At 40.0% G+C, this 23,729-nt stretch overlaps 1 protein-coding gene across 12 annotated transcripts in view; it reads left to right on the top strand.

The window, feature by feature from the left end:
* FRY (FRY microtubule binding protein) overlaps nt 1–23,729 on the top strand; it is a 193,732-nt gene that overhangs the window by 54,104 nt on the left and 115,899 nt on the right. For 9 of the 12 annotated variants that reach the window (XM_083608908.1, XM_083608906.1, XM_083608907.1 and 6 more), the window contains one exon: nt 22,235–22,434. In XM_083608908.1, coding sequence (XP_083465034.1) covers nt 22,315–22,434 — 120 coding nt within the window. In that variant the 5' untranslated portion in view covers nt 22,235–22,314. Of the gene's footprint in view, nt 1–18,758; nt 19,328–22,234; nt 22,435–23,729 lie in introns of those variants that run through there. The other 3 variants (XM_083608916.1, XM_083608913.1, XM_083608914.1) reach the window with 2 other exon arrangements.

Below are 23,729 nucleotides of genomic sequence, written 5' to 3'. Positions count from 1 at the left end.
AACAGCCATTATTATGTTGATTGCAAGGTGAGAGGAACCAGGTCAAGGTGGGAAGTTGAAACTCCGACTTGGAGCAGGTTTCTTGCTTTCTTTTCACCTTCCTTGCGCTTCCTTTACATGCTTGCTGTGTTTTCTTGTTTCTGCCCTGCTACAAAGTGCTCTCCATTAAATACTATAGAGACTCAAGGGCATGGGAAGGGCAGAGTACAGAAGAACAGTGGCTCTGTATGCTTGGTCTGTGTCCTCCACAGCTGCAGGCATAGCATAGGTTCTTGGAAAAAGGTGTAAAGGAAACTTTGGTTTCCAAGTTGTGACCCAAGAGCCTCTCAAAATGTGATACTGCTACTCAGCTGTCATTCTCAGTGTCTCAGCATGGCTAGGAGCCAACTAATCCCTCACCTGAGACACAGTGGGCCAGTTCAGACATCACAGTAAACTCTCCCCTCACCTCCAGCATGGCTGCAAGGAGGAGGTTAGAAGCTTTCATTTCCATTTTGGATTAACTGTTGTTTAGTGTTGCATCTCAGCCTACACTGTGGGCCATCTTAACTAGGGTCTGAAACAAACCATATTTTGAAATTGGCTTGTTTCAATCAAACAATAGTTAAGATTAATAAGTTGGTTGGGTTTCTATGAAACGGCAAGCTGCAGCTAACCAAAAACTGAAGTAGAAGTTTCCAGTTTTGCCCTGTGGTCACCATTGTCTGAACTAGCCCATTCTGTTATATTTGCATATGATGATCTGAGAGATCTAAGAGACCATGGGGGAGATTATGGAAAACCCTGAAGGCCTTCTGCAGGAAGAATACTGACAAAACAACGTGAAACTGAACTCAGTACAGCTGTACTGAATGAGTAGGTAAGTGTTGTTATGCAGGTCATTGCTGCATAAGAATTGGCATTGCTGGATTTAAACACGGTCTGTAGCATCAGTCAAGGCATACCATTGAATCAGTAGTCGTACGTTTCTCTTAATAATATGGTTCAGTGCCCTTATTAACAAGTACAACATTTTTGTGCTGACGCATTGGTACGAATCAGCATCAAAGCTTACATTCATCCATCCCAAATGGATTCCTGATGTAATATAATATAATGTAATATTAATAAATAAAAATCATTCTAGTACTGTATCGGTAATTAATTATTTACAGTAAGTAACAATTACAAGATTTTAACGACATTTTAAAATAGTTAGCTTTTTGAAACCATTGCTTAAATATTTCAAAGCACACAGCATTTCTAAGTGACTGTGAGGACATGCCTAAGCAGGTTTACTCAGAAGCAAGTCTTACTAGTGAGTAAGCCCCACTGAAGTCAGTAAGTGTGCTTATATGATTGCAGTCTACGTGAATTAACTTTCAACATACAGTGGTACATCGGGTTACAGACGCTTCAGGTTACAGACGCTTCAGGTTACAGACGCTTCAGGTTACAGACTCCGCTAACCCAGAAATACAGTAGTACCCCGGGTTAAGAACTTTGCTTCAGGATGAGAACAGAAATCGCGCAGCAGCAGCGCAGCAGCAGTGGGAGGCCCCATTAGCTAAAGTGGTGCTTCAGGTTAAGAACAGTTTCAGGTTAAGAACGGACCTCCAGAACGAATTAAGTTCTTAACCCAAGGTACCACTGTACTCTGCCTGTTCTCAGAATGTGAAGCCTGCAGCCATGCAGATGCTGTTGGACTCCCAACTCCCATCATGGCCAGTGCTCAGGAACAATGGGAGTTGTAGTACAACAATATAGCCACAGGGCTACAGGCTCTCCATCCCAGTATAATTATTATTGTATTTTTTTATATCCCATCTTTTCCCCTGACAGCAGGGACTCAAGGCAGGTTTTAATGTTTGATGTTTTAATATGTTTTATATGTACTTTAAGCCACCCAGAATGGCTAGGGAAACCCAGCCAGATGGGTGGGGTATAAATAATAAAATTATTAATTGTGTTGTTGCTGTTGTTGTTGAACAGAAAGAGCTAAAAGCATAAGGGGCGATAAAAAAAATAAACAGTAATAGAATGTAAACTTTTTATCTATATTAAATCTATTAAAACATACAAATAATTGCAGTAGAAACTTCAAAGCACCAGTATGAAATGGAAAAGTATTTCAGACTCATAATCATGTAAAGGAATCACTCCTCAAAGCAAGAGTCCATTTTGGCTTCAGCTAATAATATACACATGGCAACTAATTTAGCCTAATGCACACAGGTTAGACCAGATGTTTTGTGAAGACAAACAACTGGTCCCTTTTGGAGGGACGGGAGAAGCCTGTAGAGGATTTGGGCGGGTTGGGGACTGGTTACAGGAAATCACATTCATGGCATTCTGAATTACCTTTAAAAAAACAACAACAAAAAAACCACCCTGAAATTATGTGGATAGGACAGACCAACTGAGTCGAGTCAGGTCAAGTGTTGAATGTTTTGCAGACAAAATGTGGTGCAAGATGGCCCCTTTTCAGGGCCCTTTTCAGGAACCGCAAATTTTGTTATTTCATGTTGGCATTCAGTCCACAGGCAGACCTGATGCGCACCCCTAATATATATCCAACGTGTACTCTCAACATTCAGTTTGTGTTGACTTCCATTTCTAAAACATGGCTTTATAACCAGTTTTATGGTTTATAAAACTCTTCTTACGTTTTTAGTTTGTTTTCATAGTAGGGTTGCCATCTGGATGTATGGCAAATGTAGATTTTTGTGAATTTCCTTAAAAATAGCTCGAAAACTTCAATTTTCATTGACTTTGCCCCCAAAAAGCTCAATTTCCGGATTTTGACTGTTTGAAATATGACAACTCTATTTTATAGCAGCCACATGTTTTAGAACCACTGCCTTGTTTTAAAGGGAACAAAATTTAGCTCAAAGTGAGTCATGAGAATAACAAACCTTCAAAAAGAACCAAAACATATCCATAACATTTCAGTCAATTTGCTATATCTACGTCAGCATAATAATAAAACACAATAACTCATCAGTGAAATGAAAGTAAAAACAATACTGTAACTTGCTTTTGTGTACATTTTATTGTTGTAACCTGCCCTGAGGTCTTTGGAGGAAAGGTGGGTGAACATTTTCCAAATTAATAGTAATAAATTAGTAAGCAATAAATGTGGGTCAATACCAACACAGTAATTCAAAAAGAATCTGATAAATCCATGCTTAATATAAACATTACAATTTCTATTTAATTTATATCAATACTTTACCAGGGTATCAGCCTTCTCTTCACTTCACCTACTCATGCATACCTGAAGCCTCGAACCCAAAGGAAATCTTCATGCACCAATCCCCCATCTGTTCAGTCACAACGGCATCCATTCATACTGTGTGTGCTTGTTTAGTATTTGAATTTGTTTGTTTTGTCATGTGAGTCCTCAAGTGAAGATGTGGGCCTTGAAAAGAAGAATATAAATACATACGTCCATAAAAATTCAATTCACGACTTAAAAATGTAGACAAAGACAACATGGCGACTTTTTTAAATGATGTAACAGCACACACCTGTGCAGGTTTACTCAGAAGTTGTCCTCAGTGAGTTCAGTGGGGCTTACTCAGTAATGAATTTGTTTAGGATTGCAATCTGAGTCTTGAGTCATATGCATTTACCTGGGAGCATCTAATGTAGAAAGTAAGCCTCCTGTCAGTGCAAGGTTCCTTTCTTGAACAGTGGCACTCCCTTCTCTCCTTCCACTGCAGCCCCCAAAATCTGTTATTTGGGTGTGGGGGGGTGCACAGATGGAAATTGTTGTGCTAATAGAATGTGTTCATTGGATACTGCCCAAGACCACCTTGCTGGGTGCATTGAGTGCTCTGATTTTAAATTATACTTTTATTACTATGGGGCAATTTCAGGCATTAGTCATATTCAGAGTAGACTACTGAAATCAATGAACGTAAGTATTCTTATATACATATATTTATATGAGATCTGAGGGACATTGAGGAAGGCACAGAGCTTGCAGGATTCACTGATAAGTGATTGTTGGCACATTAATCATTAGAAATGAGAAACATTGTCATAATAGCATCATGGACCCAAACAGAGGACCATATTGGGTGAGTGGGGGGAGGGGGGCAGCCATTCCATATTAGAATCCAGAACATGGTTTGGAAGCAGCAAATCAAACAAATTTTACATGTGTACAAAAGACCCATGGTGACTTTATTTTCTTTCATCTTGGGAGTTCTATCCCATCTTTTTAAATGAATTTTTAAGGCTGCAAACAAGTGCATATATTAAAATACATAAAATTATTGATTTGAAAAAGTAAACTAACATTTCAGGTTTGTTTTAAAAAAAAAACAGATTTAGTATAAAAGCATCAGGCTCTGGCCAATTTTAATAGCAGTGCCAAAAATTTGCTTCCTGGGGAAAAAAGTAGGCCTTGGCTGTCTTTCAGAAGACCAACAGGAATGGGCAGGGTGTTCCACCATCTTGGCAGAAACGAAGAAAGAGCTTTGGGCCCACCCCACCCTGCCTTAAAACTGGTCGTTCCCCCAAAAGCCTTTTGCTCCAAACATTTCCAGAATTCAAAAACTGCAGCATATGCAAGTGGCAATTCATGTTTCTCTACAGCTCTAACTGCCACACCTTTTGTACATCTGCATATATCTTACTCATCAGTTCTGAAGTAAACATTGCACAACGACTGTTCATTGGTTGGCATAAGAGCCAGGTGGGTAATTTTGGCGGCACCTCCCTGACTTCCCTGATGCCTTTCACAGTTGCTGCTCTCAGCCCTGTAAATGAATAATGGCATTGAAAATCACAGACACGCCTTATTAACGTTTCATATGCCAAAATGGCTATCCAGCTCCTCTTGTCACTAACTTAGCTAATGGAAGCAGTGCAGTGCTGCCATACTGGGATGGGAATGCTGGTCCCAGGGACCTGGCTTTTCTAGGTGTCTGTGAAGAGAGGCCTTTCACAGCAGACTTGTTATTTGCATTAGCCCCCAAGGGGCTAATAGGAACATGAGAAGCTGCCTTATACAGAGTCGCAGCCATTGGTCCTGCTGGGGAATGCCGATTCTTCCTTTCTTTTGACATTTCACCTTCATGAGGCAATATGCTTGTTGAACATAAGAGTTTATGATAGGCAGGATGCAAAGTACAACGTGGACTGAGGAGAACTTGTTAGAGTTATTTTGAGGAAAGACAAGTGGTATTGCCTTTAAACTTTACTCAGCATTTTAAGTGCTTGTACTGTGGTACCTCGGGTTACCTACACTTCAGGTTACATACACTTCAGGTTACAGACTCTGCTAACCCAGAAATAGTACCTCGGGTTAAGAACTTTGCTTCAGGATGAGAACAGAAATTGTGCTCCAGTGGCGCGGCGGCAGCGGGAGGCCCATAAGCTAAAGTGGTACCTCAGCTTAAGAACAGTTTCAGGTTAAGAATGGACCTCCGGAACAAATTAAGTACTTAACCTGAGGTACCACTGTATCATGTTCTCACTAACTTTTTGTTGTTGTTGATGATGATGATGTTCTGTAAACGCCACAAGTCTGTGACTATACCCTCTATATGTTTAGTGTAGTATTTCCAGTATATTTCACTCTGTAAATAGGACCTTGTGAAGCAGATGTTGGCTTTCTCATTATGTTCCATATCCCTATGAACGATCATGTGGACCAATGCTTCCCTCACAGGTACCGGTCCATCATTTTTCCTCTGCTCCTCTACTTCTGTCCGTTTCCCCCTTCATGTTTATAAACACAGATTAAGTGGATGCCCACATTCTCACACCCACTGGTTTGTGCTGCTTTTTTAACCAACAGTGCACAACACTTAAGCAGAACTGTTCCCTATCTATTTTGCAACGCCACAGGAATATCCTCCTCTCTCTTTTTTTTACGATAGTTCATCAAAATTATTGAAGTGCATATGAGTGCATAGCATTTTGTGTGCCCATTTGGAACTTTCAAACACACTCAGACTCAATGCAAGACTGTTCAACAGATGCTAGCAGAAGTGTGTTTTTATGCAGGCTACAATCCTAGCGAGGCACACTTCCTTGTGAGCAGGCTCCGTTGGGACACCTTGGGATTACTTCAGATTCAACTTGCTAAGGGCTGCGCTGTTGGATTTCAGTCCAGCAAAGCATATCACAAGGTGAAAGAGGGGGAGGGGGGATGTTAAGAAGTTGTGCTGGTGCTGGTGTTAGAGTAAAAATATTCCCAAAGATGATACAAGGCTATAAATACTTGGAAAGCCTTGATGGATTTGAATGGATTGTAAGTGCTGCTCTTTAAACACAGGGTCACAGGTCACGTATACTTAAAGCACATTTAAAGGATGTGGGCTTTCCCAAAAGGATTTGGGGAGCTGCAGTTTGCTAAGGGTGCTAGGAATTGTAGCTCTGTGAGGGGTAAACAACCATTTTCAGGATTCTTTGAGGTGGAAGTTGTATGCTTAGTTTAAAGGTAATTTAAATGTATGCTGATGTGGCCACAGTTTATAGGGAAGTGGTGTTGTGCACCTCCCAGTCATCCCGGTGGGACTTGCACAGGAGAACCTATCTTGACTATTCCATGGTGGCAAAATGGGACCACCAGGTTCAGAGGTCACATTATGCCTCTGAATATCACAGAGATTTGCTGCCTCCTTGCCTTGCTTGTGGGATTCCTGGAAGCCTCTGGGCTGCTTACAATATGCTGGACCAGATGAACCTGTGGTCTGAGAGAGTAGGACTTTTTTATGTTAACTTGTTCATAGATGAGTGATCTGTGTCAGTTATAATTGTTATTATTATTATTTTTAAAAACCTACTTCAAATGCAGCTTATTCATGGTGTGTGTATTTTATGAAATGAAGTGCTCTTGATTTACATTTGTAATTTTAATGGATTGTTTAGAAATTATTTGACTGAAGTGGCAGTACTGTTGCATGATTCTAAATAGACCTCTGTGCCTTTAAAAAAGGTATATTTATCTAGTGTGCCGATAATGCAAGCTACCTCTGCTGTTCTGTAATGTGTAAGCTGTGAAATCTTCCACTCGATAGATATAACACATTTCTTAACAAAATCTCTTTCTTTGAACACCGTGTTTGAAAGTTTCTCATTGGAGCTCATAGTTTTGTGGGTAGCTTCCCTACATATTGGTTTGGTCTGAAGTTTGCTGTTTTTTCTTTGAAAAATTAACATCTCGGGCTGCAATTCTATGGACACATAACCTGGAATGGACTAAGTTCCATTGAACATTATTGTTGTTGTTTAATCGTTTAGTTGTGTTGTTGTTTAGTCGTTTAGTCGTGACCCCATGGACCAGAGCACGCCAGGCACTCCTGTCTTCCACTGCCTCCCGCAGTTTGGTCAAACTCATGCTGGTAGCTTCAAGAACATTATTATGAACATTATTCATGAACATTATTAGACCTGCATAAAACTGCTTCGAGGCTTGCTTGCTTGCTTCTTTTTTTTACAGTCGAGTGATATATAAACATTGAGTAGGACTGAACCACAGTTGCTTTACTTCCTTGTTTACTCTCTCATGCAATGACTAGGGGATACTTAACCTGATGTTGCAGGACTGATGCAGCAGTATCCCCTCCTTTGAGTGGAAAAAAACCTGTTCTGATTTCTCTGGATCAGTTGACTACAGTTCCTGACTTAGAATTTGATGTAATAGTGCCTTTCTTAAAAGATGGGTAGTTTCTTTCTTCGTACACTTCCTATTAAATTGTAGGAATAAAATAAGTTTTAAAAACCAGGCTGCCACCCTCAACTCTCTGAAGGTTTTTCCCCTTAAGTGATTCTACTTTTTCTTTCTTGCTGTCATTTACCCTTGCAGAATCCCTATGTGAACCTAGCTCTCTCCTTTCCTCCAAGGCCAGCCTCAATGCCTACCTTTTCTGTGAAACTTTTGCCACAGTCGACAAAGCCCTCCTCCTCTGTTGAAACTAAGTCTAAGCACCTGTAATAATAATAAAAATCTTTGTTTATCATTGTCTCTGTTTTCCTCCTCTCCCTGTCAGCATATAACACCTCCACTTAAAGATCCGAACTGGTTGCCCATTTGCTACCAGGGCAAGTTCAAGGTGTTACTACTAGTATATAAAGCCCTTAAAATTTTGGGACTGGTTTCCTTTTTTGACCCCATATATGCCCATCTGACCACTTCAATCTGTGGAACTGTCACTGTCACAAGTGCCACTTAATACTAGTTCCATCCTTGTGAGAAAATACTTTTAGTGTGGCAGCACCTACACTTTGCAACTCTCTGTTTCCAGGCAGTATGTGTTGTTATGTAGGGCATTGCTGCATCACAATTGGCACTGCTGGATTTACACATGGTCTGTAGCACTGAGTGGTTTCCAATCAAGGCATTCCATTTAGGGCAGGCTTCCTCAACCTTGGCCCTCCAGATGTTTTTGGTTTACAACTCCCATGATCCCTAGCTAGCAGGACCAGTGGTCAGGGATGGTGGGAACTGTAGTCTCAAAACATTTGGAGGGCCGAGGTTGAGGAAGCCTGATTTAGGGCCAATTGAATCAATAGTTGTAAGTTTCTCTTAATTATATGGTTCAGTGACCATCATTAACACATATAACATTTTTGTGCTGATTCATTAGTACAATTCTTGATTTTAATCACATTTTGAATATTTTTGAATATTCAATACTTTTGAATATTCAAAATGTTTAGACATTTCTATTGATAATTTTTATGTTTTATTTTATATTTTGGGAAACCACTGGGAGGGTTTTGTCTGTTTTTACAATCAAATGGTATATGCATTCTATTAGATAAATAAATAAAGTCGAGAGTCAATGCGAAAAGTGTTTCTGCTGGGTAGAATTCAATCTTATAACAGTTCTTCTGCCTTTTTCTTTCAAGAGAACATCCACAGGAAACAGCTTTCAAGAAATAACTTATTTTTCCCACTGTCACCATCCAACACTTGGTTAATCTTTCTTCAACTGGCTATTATTTGTAATGAGATTTTTAACTGGCATCAGATAACATACCCCGCCCCCGCCCCCCGAGAACCCCGGAGCATCATAATTTCCACAAAGTAGGAATCCTGTTGTAACTAATACCTTTTGAAGATGAGAAAATTACTTAACTGTAACGCATGATCTTTGAACAATATAGTTAGAACAAATAATCCCACGACACCCTTTTGCTACCTTTCATTCAGAAGGCCCTGGAAACAACGGTGATTTACTTTTTGCTTAATTTATCATTACCAGAAGGAAATTGTGTGTAGGATTTCAGTACTTAGGTAAATGATTGGTTGAAAGCAAGTTTTCGAAGGACAGGCCACAGGGGTCAGCAAACCTTTTCAGCAGGGGGCCGCTCCACTGTCCCTCAGACCTTGTGGGGGGGGCGGAATATATTTTAAGGGGGGGAGGATGAATTCCTATGCCCCACAAATAACCCAGAGATGCATTTTAAATAAAAGCACACATTCCACTCATGTAAAAACACGCTGATTGAGAAGACGACTGGGCCGGAACAGGCCCCTGGGCCTTAATTTGCGTACCCATGGACAGGACATTCTGTTAGTACTAGAGAACTAAAGCCAAATATAGGGTTGGGTGTTTCAAAGCCATGTATCTACTAGACTTACAAACTGACTCCTGTTGCATCCATACCACATTTAAAGCAGGTTCAGCAGGCATTTAAAGCACTTGACTTCCAAGAAAGAATTATGGGAACTGTAGTTTATCCCTCACAGAGTTAAAATTCCCAGCACCCTTAGCTACCATTCCGAGGATTCTTTGGCGGAAGCCTTAAATGTGCGTAAAATGTGCTTTAAATAAATTACGTGGATCCAACCTTCATTAGGTTAGGTTACAGGGTTGGAATATATTTTTGAAGAGCTACAGTACTGTGGTTGAGAGAGACCAAAAATTGCACCAGCCGCCCAAAAGCACAATGTATGTTGCTTTGAGCCTCTTGAAGGGTGGGATGCAAAGCCAGTATATGCTTGACATAAAAATAAGCATTCAGTTACTTCACATTCCTGCCTCACATAGTTTTGTTTCTTTGGGTTTCCCCCACTCTGAAGTATCTGCAGAATTGATTATTATGTTTTGGATGTGCCATAGAGCTGATCTCATGACACCAGGCATAATAATCCATTATGCCAATATAGCTTGTCATTGTGCCTGCTGGAAAGTGTTGTCCCACTACAAGTGTTCTCAAGTGACACGTGATGTTTATTGCTAATGAATTATATCAGTTTGTTGTTTTACCCACACAGTGCTTAGCATTGTTTTCTCCCATTTTATTTTCATGTGCGTGTTTGGCTACACATTATTTAAAATATACGGCTCTTTAGTGATATTACTGATTGTTGAGTGACACGCCTTTGAACGCCTTCCCGCTGCTGGAATGAAGTTAATACTGCATTGCATTTGTTAGGTTTTGTAAACCACCCAGAAGACCTTGGCCAATGGGTGGTCTAGAAATGAAATAAACAACAACAGCATGGAAAGGCAGAGGTGAGTGAGGCAAGAACAAATGGGTACAAGTTATGAAAATTACAGTTGCTCAATAAATAAATAATTCTGGTAGCTTTGGTCAGAGGTTTTGGGTATTCTGTTTTAAAAGTATTTAAACAGTGCCCTGAATCACCAGGAAACTAGAAATATTATCTCTTTGTGTCTTGGGATTTCCTGGTTTTAGAACAGACTAACATCCAGAGAAAAGCAACTAGAATGGTCAAGCGGTTGGTGTATTTTTCATATGTGAAAAGAATAAAGCAATGGGGATTTTTTGATTTGTTTGGGGAAAGGTAAAGGGGGACATAAAATGGATTTACAACATTAGAAATGGTGCAGGGAGATAAATTTTCTCTGCTCTCTCAGTATACTAGAACTCGAAATTGAAGATGTTCAGAATTAGATGTGCTATTGTCCAGCAAATGTTAGCCCCAAATCCATTGCTTTCTATGTATGATGGACCTTGGTTGCTTTATAAGGAGGTGGTCATGCATTTATTGGCAGCTGCATGATGTATGAAGCTGGCAGGGTACATGATTCATCATGTAGGGTGGCCAATGGCATGGGCAAAGTGGACGGGTTTAAAGAGATCTGGTACAGTATTCATTGTAAATGGAGGGGGACATGCATCCATGAGATTCTCACGGATCTTTTTGGAGGGAGGTATTAACATGGTCAGATATATAGGGTGGAATACAATGTCATGCTAAGAAGATGGTTTCATCAGTGCCAGACGGAATGATCTTTTCTTTCATCTCCTGACCCTCCTGAACAGATTTGGAGAGGAAAGGTGTAAAAGTCCCACTGAGCTATAAGGACTTCTTGTTCTGGCATGGAGTCATGTTGTCTTTGTGTTCTTGTGAATGTCTCAGAGCCATCAGGGATGGCAGCAGTTGGAAACAAAAAAATGGACTAGGTCTTGTGAGACAGTTCTTACGTTAAGTATAACATGGCATAAAAAAACTTTATGCAGGTACAAGATGTTGTGATTTTCTTGAATTAGAAAAAGTGGGCATTTTACCATCTCTTGATATGAAACATTAATTTTTTTACATATGATCTTAATGCGTTTTGTAAGATGTTTGGGATTTGAGACAAATCAGGAGTTGTTGGCTAGGTAGAGAGAATTTGCTAGAAATAATTGCATTACTAACAGTCAGTATTGAAAGCGAAAACATGACTTTATTATTTTAAAAACCAGAAGTGGAAAATGCCTATGTTTAGTTCCCGTCATAAGGGCGTTTCCATAAGTGAAAGGAAATATTCCCATAGTGATGTCATACTCTAAATGTGACGAGCTCCTACTATCAGCTATAAATAGTAGACGGATCTGCTGTCTTAAAGCAGTACTTGTGCGAGAATTTAGCATGTAAACTTCACAGCAAAAATAAACCTACTATTGCATAAAAGGTTTTCCAATAATCTCTTAAGTGTTAAAAATAGCATGTTTTTACAAATAGCAGATGAGACTTGGTTTGCTAGTTGACACCAGTAGAGCAATGAATCTGTGAAGCAGGCTTGTATTCTATAATCCCACCTCAACAGGGCTGAATAAATTGCTGACTGAAGAGTGGGTTCCTCCTTCTAGCTAGCTTAAGGCCTCTGCTTTAGTCTAGTTATCTGAAGGTGCCTCAGTGTGAAGAATGGCCTCTCATACTACTGAACTGTAGAGTCCTTTAAAATCCCTTCATGTTTCTCTTTCCACATGAAAGAAAAGCAGTGGTAAAATTCTGTTGAATTTTTAAATGTTGGTAGCTGTGATGGATTTTGAGGTATAGGATTAGGAAAACAGGAGAACTGTGGCAACCTTTGTGTGATTGCAATTAGATGGTGAAGTGTTTTCATACTTGCATAGCTTCCAAAATTTGATGAAGGAAACAAGGGGTACTTTTTCTGAATGCGGGCACAGTACAGTAGAACTGTAAAGGTCATCCACTTATGGGCGGTTTTTGGGACTTACAGCCAAGATAACTTTTGGAAATCAAATTACAGTGGTACCTCGGGTTACAGACGCTTCAGGTTATAGACTCTGCTAACCCAGAAATAGTACCTCAGGTAAAGAACTTTGCTTCAGGATGAGAACAGAAATCGCACAGCCGCGGCACAGCGGCAGTAGGAGGCCCCATTAGCTAAAGTGGTACCTCAGGTTAAGAACAGTTTCAGGTTAAGAACAGACCTCCAGAACGAATTAAGTTCTTAACCCAAGGTACCACTGTATACAAATCCCATTTTGTGTGTTAGATGTTATTTACACATTTTTAGCGGCACTCAGCCTCTCAGAATAAAAATACTAAAGGTTCTACCAAATTCTAAACTTTCTAAACCTTAAAAGCTAAGTGCACGCTAGCAAGAATGTAAGATCCAAAAACTGGAACATTTCAGGATCCAATCAGAAACTGGGATTTATTGTATTTTTGTATTGAACTTTATTACGGCCATTGGCCCATCACACAACAGTTTCCCATACCAACATAATGTACTTAAAACTCCAATTTTAAAACCGCCAAAACTTACAAAAAACAGACAAGAACCAAAGCAAAATAAAACAAAAGACCAACATCATACATTACACTAAATTTGTAACATAAACATCGCCCTCTACTCATAAATTAGTAGAAGACATCAATGGTGATATCACCTAATTACATCCTAAAACATAGATCATAGTTTAGAGGGATTATCCGAGCCGCACAGGAGTCCGTTTCTCTTCTTTAGGGATAGAACGCTGATCAAGAATCTGGCAACCATGAGTGATCTTAAGGGGTCATCATCATTTAGTAGATATCTCAGTTTGGCTTCATTTGTATCATCGGCAATTCCCTTTAGATATTGAGCAAGAAACTTGCTCCTGGCCGATGAATGAAATGCACAATCAAAAATTATGTTATGCAACGATTCCGGTGCCCCACAATTACAATCACATAAGAGCGATATCTGTCCATTGGAGAATCTATTTCTCAGCACGTTCGATGGGAAGGTGTTGAATCTTGCCTTTACAAAAGCATATCTATGAGCCGAAGAAGTTAAGGAATTCAAATAGTTTGGGAGCCTTAAGAGGGGTAATAAACCAAGGTTTAGAGGTGAGCAGGTACCATTGCCCAAGACCATTTTCTGCTGCAAGTCCATCTCCTCTAGTTTACAGGTTACTGTTCTTTTAGCTGGAACTATATCCTGCTCTAGTAATTTGGATGGGGAGATTCCCATTGCCGTAATTTTCAGTTGTAAATTTTTTACCCATGGGCTCTGGAAATCATCTCTCCACATGCATTGTATCAAGTACAAGTTTGGGAGATTGTGCCATAGAGATAACCAGTGACAAAGTATGTGCTTCCACAGAGCGTTTTCCAGGGATACAATATTAAGTTCCATGCGTAGCGCTGTATTACTTACACAGTTGGGCAGTTTCAATATCCCTCTTAAAAACTGATTTTGAATAACCTCTAGGTGGGATAAGTTGACAAAAGTCCCCCAAATTGAGATGGCATAAGCAATTGTCGGGATCACCTTGGCCTTGAAGACTTTCAACGCCGATGGGATATGAAGGGCCCCATCGGTGAAGAAAAATCGCAAGATCGCCAAGGAGATAGCTTTGGCTCTATTTGTAACATAGGCTACATGGGCCTTCCATCTAAGGTTATGTTGTAACCAAACTCCCAAGTATTGGAATCTATAGACTTGTTCGATGACTCTCCCATCAATTCTCCAATTATGGAGTTTCCGGCTCTTTGAGAAAATTAGAATTTTAGATTTCTCATAATTGATTGTAAGGGAATTTGCATTACAATATGATCCAAAAAATTTTAAGGCCCTCATAAGACCTACTCTAGAAAAAGAAAGGATGACAGCGTCATCCGCATATAGTAACAAAGGGCAGCGATAACAGAAACTGGGATTGGTTTCTGTAATTCTGGTCTGTCCCACTTAAATCGGGATTGTTGAGCAGTATGCAACGTGTGTCTTCCTTTCCTAGACTGGGAAAAAGGTGGGATGCTCAATCATAAGAGTGAAGCAGTACACCATTTTTGAACCTGACATATTTTTAGACATCAATCAAATTATATGTAATCTTATTTTATGCTAAATACACAGCTATGTACTATCAGACATTGCCTTTCCCATGTACATAATGCAGCAACCTTTGCTGGTGCTAAGCTGGTCAGGATCTGGCCAGTGCCTGGGTGATGCCCTAGGCAGTTGTATCTATTGGTCATTAACCTGCCCTGGTGTGCCCTTCCTATCCCTTTGTTTCATCATGTTGTGTATGGAATTACCAACACTGTTTGCTATAACAAGAATACAACATTGCCATGCCACAGAACAAAAGCAATGTAGTTACCGAAAAGTTAATATTCCTCTAAATTAAACTGTCAGAATATAGCTATAGAGATTGACTTTACATGTATCTTATTACTGAGAAGACTACTACTTTCTTTCTGGGATATGAAGCACATTTGCATTATCAATTTAAGCATTCTTCATATATGGTTGCATCATCTGCCACTGAAAATAGAGCCAGGTTCTTAAATATTGTTGGCAATATTCCATGGACTTCAGATGTCTCATAAGCTTCAGTTTGGAGCTTTTTGGGTTATTTTTTAGCTATATTAAATTATTATTGAATAAACCTAAAAATTTCCGTAACAATTCCTGAAGTGCCTTCCCAGATAGGTGAATTATCAGTTGGTGGTCTTTGGGATACTGCATGCTAGAGGGAGTTATTGAATTGTTTTGCGAACTTTGTTCAGAATTCCCTGTTGATCAGGTCTTAATGCAAGGTATATCAAGTGTTTATATTGCAATGTCAGGAATTCTGCATGTTTATACACTGATGGTGCTTGTTTATAGAGAATGTCACAGCTGATTACAGGATTTCACTCCTTTAGGTGGAAAGCTGGGCATGCTTAAATTTCATTGATTTGGGAGTTCGGTGCATTCAACTATGCACTGGATTGTTGCCAAAATCTTTGCTGTTTTGGGTTATTAAGGTTTTGTGCTAGTTGTTCCAGGATGGTAGCTAGTGGTCTACAAATATCTAAGTAGATCATAGAATCATAGAATCATAGAGTTGGAAGAGACCACAAGGGCCATCGAGTCCAACCCCCTCCGAAGCAGGAAACACCATCAGAGCACTCCTGACATATGGTTGTCAAGCCTCTGCTTAAAGACCTCCAAAGAAGGAGACTCCACCACAGTCCTTGGCAGCAAATTCCACTGTCGAACAGCTCCTACTGTCAGGAAGTTCTTCCTAATGTTTAGGTGGAATCTTCTTTCTTGTAGTTTGGATCCATTGCTCCGTGTCCGCTTCTCTGGAGCAGCAGAAAACAACCTTTCTCCCTCCTCTATGTGACATCCTTTTATATATTTGAACATGGCTATCATATCACCCCTTAACCTCCTCTTCTCCAGGCTAAACATGCCCAGCTCCCTTAGCCGTTCCTCATAAGGCATCGTTTCCAGGCCTTTGACCATTTTGGTTGCCCTCCTCTGGACACGTTCCAGTTTGTCAGTGTCCTTCTTGAACTGTGGTGCTAAATATAAATATGATAAATTAAAGATAAATATGCTTCTCAAAGTTATACATCTATAAAGAATACCAGGAGGAAGAAAGCCAGGAAAAAGTGTTGCTCTGCATAGCTGATGTGGTTTGGACCATGAGTGGAAGGAAAACAGCAGCAAATACAGTTCCGCAAATGCTTGCACAAGACTTGCACAAGATTTCACTCTCCTGTCATAGGTAGGTTCTTGTTCTTTTCAGTCTCTTGCACAGCCTTTTGCACTAGTGCAAGAATATCTCTAGATTTAGTTAACAATCTAGCACAAGAGCTAAAATAATCCTTCTGTGGATTCAGCCAACAGCATCTGGGCTCTGTACCTGGCCATTTTAAAAAACACACACTTGCATATCCTGTATGCATATGCACTAGGCACCCTTACCTAACATGATGCCCTCCATGTGCAGTTGGACTACAACTCCCATCATCTTGTCATCATTGGCCTTGCTGCCTGGTAGGAGTTGTAGTCCAAAACACCCAGAAGGCACTATGTTGGGGAACCTAGAGTATACTGCACTATGATGACTGGCATGTATTTTCAATACAGTGGTACCTCTGGTTAAGAACTTAATTCGTTCCAGAGGTCCGTTCTTAACCTGAAACTGCTCTTAACCTGAGGTACCACTTTAGCTAATGGGGCCTCCCGCTGCCGCCACACCGCTGGAGCATGATTTCTGTTCTCATCCTGAAGCAACGTTCTTAACCCGAGGTACTACTTCCAGGTTAGCGGAATCTGTAACCTGAAGCATCTGTAACCTGAAGCGTCTGTAACCCGAGGTACCACTGTAGTCAAATTCTATATTCTCCAGTCAGGCATTTAATCGTAATATCCAGAGGAATAGCTGTGTTAGTCTGTTGCAGTAAAAACAATAGAATCTAAGAAAGACTTGAGAAATTTATTAAGGAATAAGCTTGCATGGCATGGACTGTAGTCCACTTAATGTGAGGTGCTATTCTGAGTTAATGGTTGTGGGGGGAGTAGAATTGTAAACAGTGACTACAGAAGGAAATAAAATGCAGAAGACAGTGATCCTTATGTCACCATACATGCACACAAAACAACATTGGGAGGTTGAAATGTCACCCTGTTGTTGTTGTTTTTTTATTGCGATTTCCGATGTCAGGTTTATATTCCTTTTTTAATTGAGACTGACCTGTTTGTCCTATGTGTCAGCAAATGCTGTCAAGTGTCACGTTGAAAGATGAGCAGGTGAATGAACCCCCTGATGTGGGTGAGATTATTAGGTCTTGTGATAGTGTTGCCAGATTAGAAATGGGGACAGATCTGTATCTGCAGCAGAGTCTGGTCTGTATCTCTCTTATGTGGCCTCTTTTTGCTGGTTACTGGCTGTTTCAGTTTGTAAGCAAATGCAGGCTTGCTACCCAAAGCCTGTCAAGAGGAAGGTGTCATTGTTTGCTGTAGAGCATTGATATGTGTGAGCAGTTTTAATGGGAACCTGTAAATGACGAGTGGTGGTCTCTCATTTATCATCATCATCTTATTAATCACCTTCCACACAGTCATTTCAATATGGTGTACCATAAAGACAGCAAAAAAACAACAACGTTTGAGCCTGCTAGTTCAAGCAGGAGACTGGTTTTGGGGAAATGCTCCGTAGGACATCAATCTGGACCAGGCTTTGCCAATCTAGTGCCCTCCATGTATTTTGGACTGCAACTCCCATCAGCCTAGTGGAAGAAGTATGGCTACACTATACGTAAACTCCACAAAGAGGCTTGCTCATTCCTTTGCATCCGCTTTAACATTTTGCCCATTCACTGAAAGCATTGGGTTTGTCAGTGTAAGCCAATTCTTCATTTTTTCATTTGCAAAATCAATGTGAACAAGAGATCTCTTAACCATTTTGAAGATTCCCTGCCCACGTTCCCTTCCCTGTTCTTTTTTTATATTAACTTGATCATTCAGGCTTAGATTGGTTTGTACAGTGGTACCTCAGGTTAAGTACTTAATTCGTTCCAGAGGTCTGTACTTAACCTGAAACTGCTCTTAACCTGAAGCACCACTTTAGCTAATGGGGCCTCCTGCTGCCGCCGCACCACCGGAGCACGATTTCCGTTCTCACCCTGAAGCAAAGTTCTTAACCTGAAGCACTATTTCTGGGTTAGCGGAGTCTGTAACCTGAAGTGTATGTAACATGAAGCGTCTGTAACCTGAGGTACCACTGTATACTGAAAATTCCACTGACAGGAGTTTTTAAAATTTTCGATGAAGGTGGCATAACATCATCATGCTTTTTGAAATATTGATGATTTTAATGTTAAATATGTTTGTGCAGTCCGATTGCACACATGCTTAACACAGAAGTTCAGCAGAGTCCAGTGATGCTTACTCTCCAGCAAGCTGGCATCTTTGGGGTTAATTTATTTATTATTTATTAATTTATTTGATTCGCATCCCAGCTTTTTCTCCAAGGAACTAAAGACACCGTACATTTTTTTTTTTCATCACAACAACCCTGTGCAATAGGCTAGGTTGAGACACAGTGACTGACCCAAGGTCACCCTAATAAGCTTCATGGCTGAGCGAGGATTTGAACCCAGTTCCTAGACTTGGCGCTAACCACTGCACCACCCTGGCTGTGTGCCGTGTAAATGTACCCTGTGTCATTTCCCTTGAGAATGAGTGGTTTGCACTTCTCTTGACATGGGAAAAGGACACCGTCTCAGTTCTTGTCCTCAGGAATTCGCACTGTTTTCTACTTGCGGCCAAGAGTCCGTAGTTACAAAACAAAGGCCTTGTCGCTCGCCCCTGTGTTATCTCTGACTTAGAATTCGGGAGAGAAACGCTGCCTTCAGCTCGGCCTGTGTGATAACGCATGTTGCCGGTATGGAAGGGTTGTTTATGCTGAACTATACAAGCAAGTCTCATGTTCTTGGAGTGCTTGAAGTATTTTGCTAATCTGTCGGTATACTATGTGCTTGCGGATAAATATAGACTGGCAGCCTACACTCTGCAACTTGTAGGTCATCATCGTACGCTGAAGCTAAAAATTGCCCCTTTGGTTATGGAAAGCGTGTTCTGATCAGGAAACCTGCTCCAGTTCGATTGCTGCAGATCTTCAGCACTTAAAAGTCAACACTCGCCCTCCCTTGAATTTGGGGGGGTGAGGGAAAACCTACATGCTTATAGTGAAAGGACCAAACTGGGATCATGAAGCAAGCCATTTTTCCCTCAGTTTTAGAAACAAAAGAATTCTAAGGATTGGGACTTTTCAGGTATTTCCAGTCTCATGGAGATTTCACTAGCCTGCTGGAGAAGATCCAGTGTGATCAGCTTAATAAAAGGACTTGGTAGGTAAAAAGAAGATTCACCATGAGTCAACATTCTGAATTGTCGTATTGGTGTTGAATGCATTTCAAAACTTTTACGAGCCACATATAAATATATCAAATACTAGTCGTATTTTTACAAAGCTTTACTAACTGGGTACAAGGGTTTGGTGTGTGTGTGATTTTTCTTTCTGTTGGTTTGGCTTTTGGCTTCAGTTTTAGTTTACTACATATCTGGAATACTGCGGAAGTGACATAATTTCTACTTTCTCTCTTTGTAATGTATGCGTGGCACATAAATAACTGTACTTTTTTACATTATCCTAGACAATGCAGCACTGGCTCAAGAGTATATTAAATTAGAATGGTTTCATTAAATGACATAGAGTTTAATGAAACCTATAGTTGTTTGTTTCTTCCCCCAGTAATCGTAATGTCCATGAATAGGGCATTTATGCTCCTTTTAACATTTTTAGATTACAACACTGTTACATAGTTTAAGTCAAGTGTTTGGGTGAAGAAATTAATATAGAAAACAACGTATCTGAGGAATGTTTGTCTAGGATATAAATAAATTTAAATGGTGAGAATATTCTGCAATTTAGTAATGCTAGAAATTTTGTATTTTTTTAGTCTACCCTTTTGGAATGAAATTGTAGGAGAACAAAATGCTTTTTTGTGGCAAACCAGTGGAATCTTCAACAAGTTTCCATAACTTTATTGTGTATATATAGGCTTCAAAAAAAATCTGTAAGATTCAAGCATGTGAATACAAGAGATTGAAAAATTTCTTAGACGTAATTATAAAATTTTCTGATTTTTCTTCTTGCTAATTATATCTCATCTCCACCTTGCCCTGTCACTGTCTTTCTGCCATTTCATAGCTTTGCCACCTCCAGCAGTTGTGGTTGTTGATAATATAGTAGTTCTGTCACAACTGTCACATCCACATGATATCGTAGGTTGCTTCATATAGTGTTGGAAACATAGGAATATGTCTACATGAGAGAGATCTGCTTGATTTGTCTTTAACTTTTTGAGATAGGTGGACATGTTGGCTTTATGTTTCCATAGTTTCCTCAGTTTGCTTAGTCTGAGGTGCTCTCTGTGTGTGCAAATATTTCCTGGAAACAGGGTTTGATTCTAGGGTCATTGAGTTCCAACTGGCCTGTTTATCCTTCTGCTATACTCATCCATATAAATAAAAACTCTGTGCAATAAGAGAACTTCTTTCTTTTCCCCAGATGTGAACATTTAATACTGATGTACATCCTTTAAGTCAATGGTGCTTTCTTTCTTTCTTTCTTTCTTTCTTTCTTTCTTTCTTTCTTTCTTTCTTATAGTAAGAGAACTAATGTCCTGTTTGATGTTGAAAAACATATGGGATACTCTCTTAGTATAAGCAACCCCTAACATAGACTTGGTATTTTTGAGACACCTACCCATTCTCCCATTTGCAGGGTGTGTGCATGTCATGCTTTGCCTTTCAGTTTTGAAGAGCAATTATTTTTGCCACTAGTGTGAGATAGTTTGTGCTCCCCCTTCTAACTATATTTGGAGAAGTATCAGCCATAAATGTTTCATCTTTAATTGATGTTAGATATTGCACTGGTCTCAAATGGCAAGAGGGGAAAAAAGTAGGTCAAATTATATCAGCTGGTTTAGGAATATGAAAGTTAAAAAGGTAAATCAGAACCTTGCTTGATATTAGGGAATTAAATGTGACATCAGATAAAGGGTCATGGGCTTTCTGTCTGGCATGAGAGATTAAATTACCTTTTGTCTACTGCATAAACAATAGAACAATTTCTATGTATGAGAGCAAGAGAAAAAAATTCTCCAGTGCAGTTTGCATTTGGTTCAGGGAAAGAATTTAGGAACCTAACCCAATCAACTCCTGATTAACGTCAGCTGCTTTCAAAATCCAGTAAACATATTTCAGTATCAGCCCTGTGAAAGAGAAAACAGGGGCACTGTTATGAGACTTCTGCGTCCAATGTACCAATGTATTTTCTGCTTAGATTGCATACTGGGGAATCAGAGGGAGGAAGAGAATCACCGTACCCCCAAATGCAAGGGTGTATCTAGGCCCAGTGCAAGGTTTTCTGGACTTCTGCAGCAGTATCTGTACCTTCTTTTTAGGGTGTGTGTGTGTGTGTGTGTGTGTGTGTGTGTGTTCTAACAATGCAAATTCCCCTGGTTTGCTTCTCTGTGCTTCCTGGTATTATCTATGGAAGTATCCCTCCTATGTATATCAGGCACATCATCTTCTGATGGGCCTGGTGTACCATGGGCAGCCTTGCTAGTGCAGCGCTATAGATCGCTGCAAATAAAAAAAGCATTATGTAAGCCCGCTTGACAAGGAAGTCACTTCTTTAAAAGGTTCTTATACTGTCCTTCCAGTACAGCTGAACAACTTGTTATGTCAACTTTAGTTACGTATTTCCACCCCAATGGTGTGCACATTTACGCTTGGTAAGCCCTACTGAATTCTGTGGGGCTTACGCCCAGGTTGGTATGTCTGATGTTGTTTCCCTGTTCACTAGTGAAGTTTCCCATAAACAGCGCTGGTGTTTTTCCAAAAGGTTCAACACTAAATAGCCCAGGCTCCTTGGGTGTTCTGCCTGGCCTTTGGTTTGGACTCAGTCTGACCCTTGTGTTTCCCTCCCCTTATGGTCTTGATTTATCAGCTATTTTAAAATGAGGCTGCATTTTAAATTGTATTTTAAATTGGGTTTTTTTTTCCTTTTCTCTTTTCCCCCTATTATGTTTTTACTGTGATTTTATTGGTGTTAGCCGCCCTGAGCCCGGGGAGGGCGGGGTATAAATAAATTAATAATGATGATGATGATGATGATGATGATGATGATGGAAGGGACAACATTTTATAATTAAGTCTTATTAAAGATATATTTCTTTACTTTTCAGCTTCTCCAGTGGGTAACGGATACATCAAGCCACCCGTCCCATCTGTTTCTGGCACACAAAGGGAAAAGGGACCTCCAACCATGCTGCCTATCAATGTCGATCCAGACAGTAAACCTGGGGAATATGTCCTGAAAAGCTTATTTGTTAACTTTACCACCCAGGCTGAGCGCAAGATCCGCATCATCATGGCAGAGCCCCTGGTGAGTCAAGGAGAAATTAGCTGAACACTTCTGCCTGTGCTAGTGCAATTGCTTTATAATGTTTTTGCAGGTTTTATTTCACTTGACCCAAGAGAATAGTGTCATCTTATCATACTGAAACACTGTGATCCAGGTTAAGGTCTGGATGCATGTGATGCAGTTGTCTTGCTGGAGTTTAGCAGGATCCAGTCACTATCTAGATAAGGAACTGCATCAGAAACTTGCATGTGTTGCCTTGAGGTCTGCAAAAGACAGGCAGAATATAAATCTAATATATTTGTCTATCAATGTTGCTTATTAAAAGCTTATTGGCTCTGTGTTTAATTATTTACAATGAAAACAAAAAAAGTTTTTTTCTTCCAGTAGCACCTTAAAGACCAACTAAGTTAGTTCTTGGTATGAGCTTTCGTGTGCATGCACACTTCTTCAGATACCTGGTGAGGTTGATGGACTTCCATTTCATGCGGCTCAATGTGGTGCCTTCCATAGTTCCAGTTACAGATAGGTAGCCGTGTTGGTCTGCATGCACACGAAAGCTCATAACAAGAACTAACTTAGTTGGTCTTTAAGGTGCTACTGGAAGAAAAAAACTTTTTTTGTTTTGACTATGGCAGACCAACACGGCTACCTATCTGTAACTGTATTTACAATGAGTCAAGCTGAATTTACCAGGAATTGATTTGTTGCTTAGCTATTTGGGAACTGAAGTACATTGGTATTGCTTCTTGACACTGTAAAAATGTGTGTCTCTACATAAATTTATTTAACGCTGCCTTTCGACCGTGGTCCTCATGGTGGTTAAGGCAATTGTTAAAAACAATAAGTAGTAAAACCTAGCAAAATGGAAGGAAGATAGCTTAAAAGCTCTTTTTGCTCGGGGTTTTCCCAGTGCAGAAAGAGCTTTTAAGCTCTCAGCCTTTCTTACGGGACTCTGGGAGGCTCTTGTGAGACCTCAAGATCTCATAAGAGCCCTGAAAGCAAGTTGGGGAGCTTAAAAGCTCTCTGACTTGCTTTTTTGGGGGGTAGGGATAAGACCCATTTGGTGCGCTGACTTCAGATAGTAAGTTTGGCAGTTCCAGGGGGTGGGTTTGAGTATGTGCAATTTTGCGTGTTCCCTAGGATCTGCAAAATATAATTTCACTTTTTAATAATTAAAATATATATTTAAACGAAAAGAGGGTCTTTAGTAGTAAGGGATAAATCTTTGCTGGATTACTCTTCACTCACATCAATGGCTAAATAAGATCTGGGATCTTTTATCTCCAGGAGGATCACGGATGCCCATTTTAGTGAGT

The sequence above is a fragment of the Podarcis filfolensis genome (assembly GCF_964270895.1).
Source record: "Podarcis filfolensis genome assembly, chromosome: 4".
NCBI classification, from domain to species: domain Eukaryota; kingdom Metazoa; phylum Chordata; class Lepidosauria; order Squamata; family Lacertidae; genus Podarcis; species Podarcis filfolensis.
The sequence above is the reverse complement of the archived record's forward strand: the minus strand, read 5'-3'. Positions and strand labels throughout refer to the sequence as shown.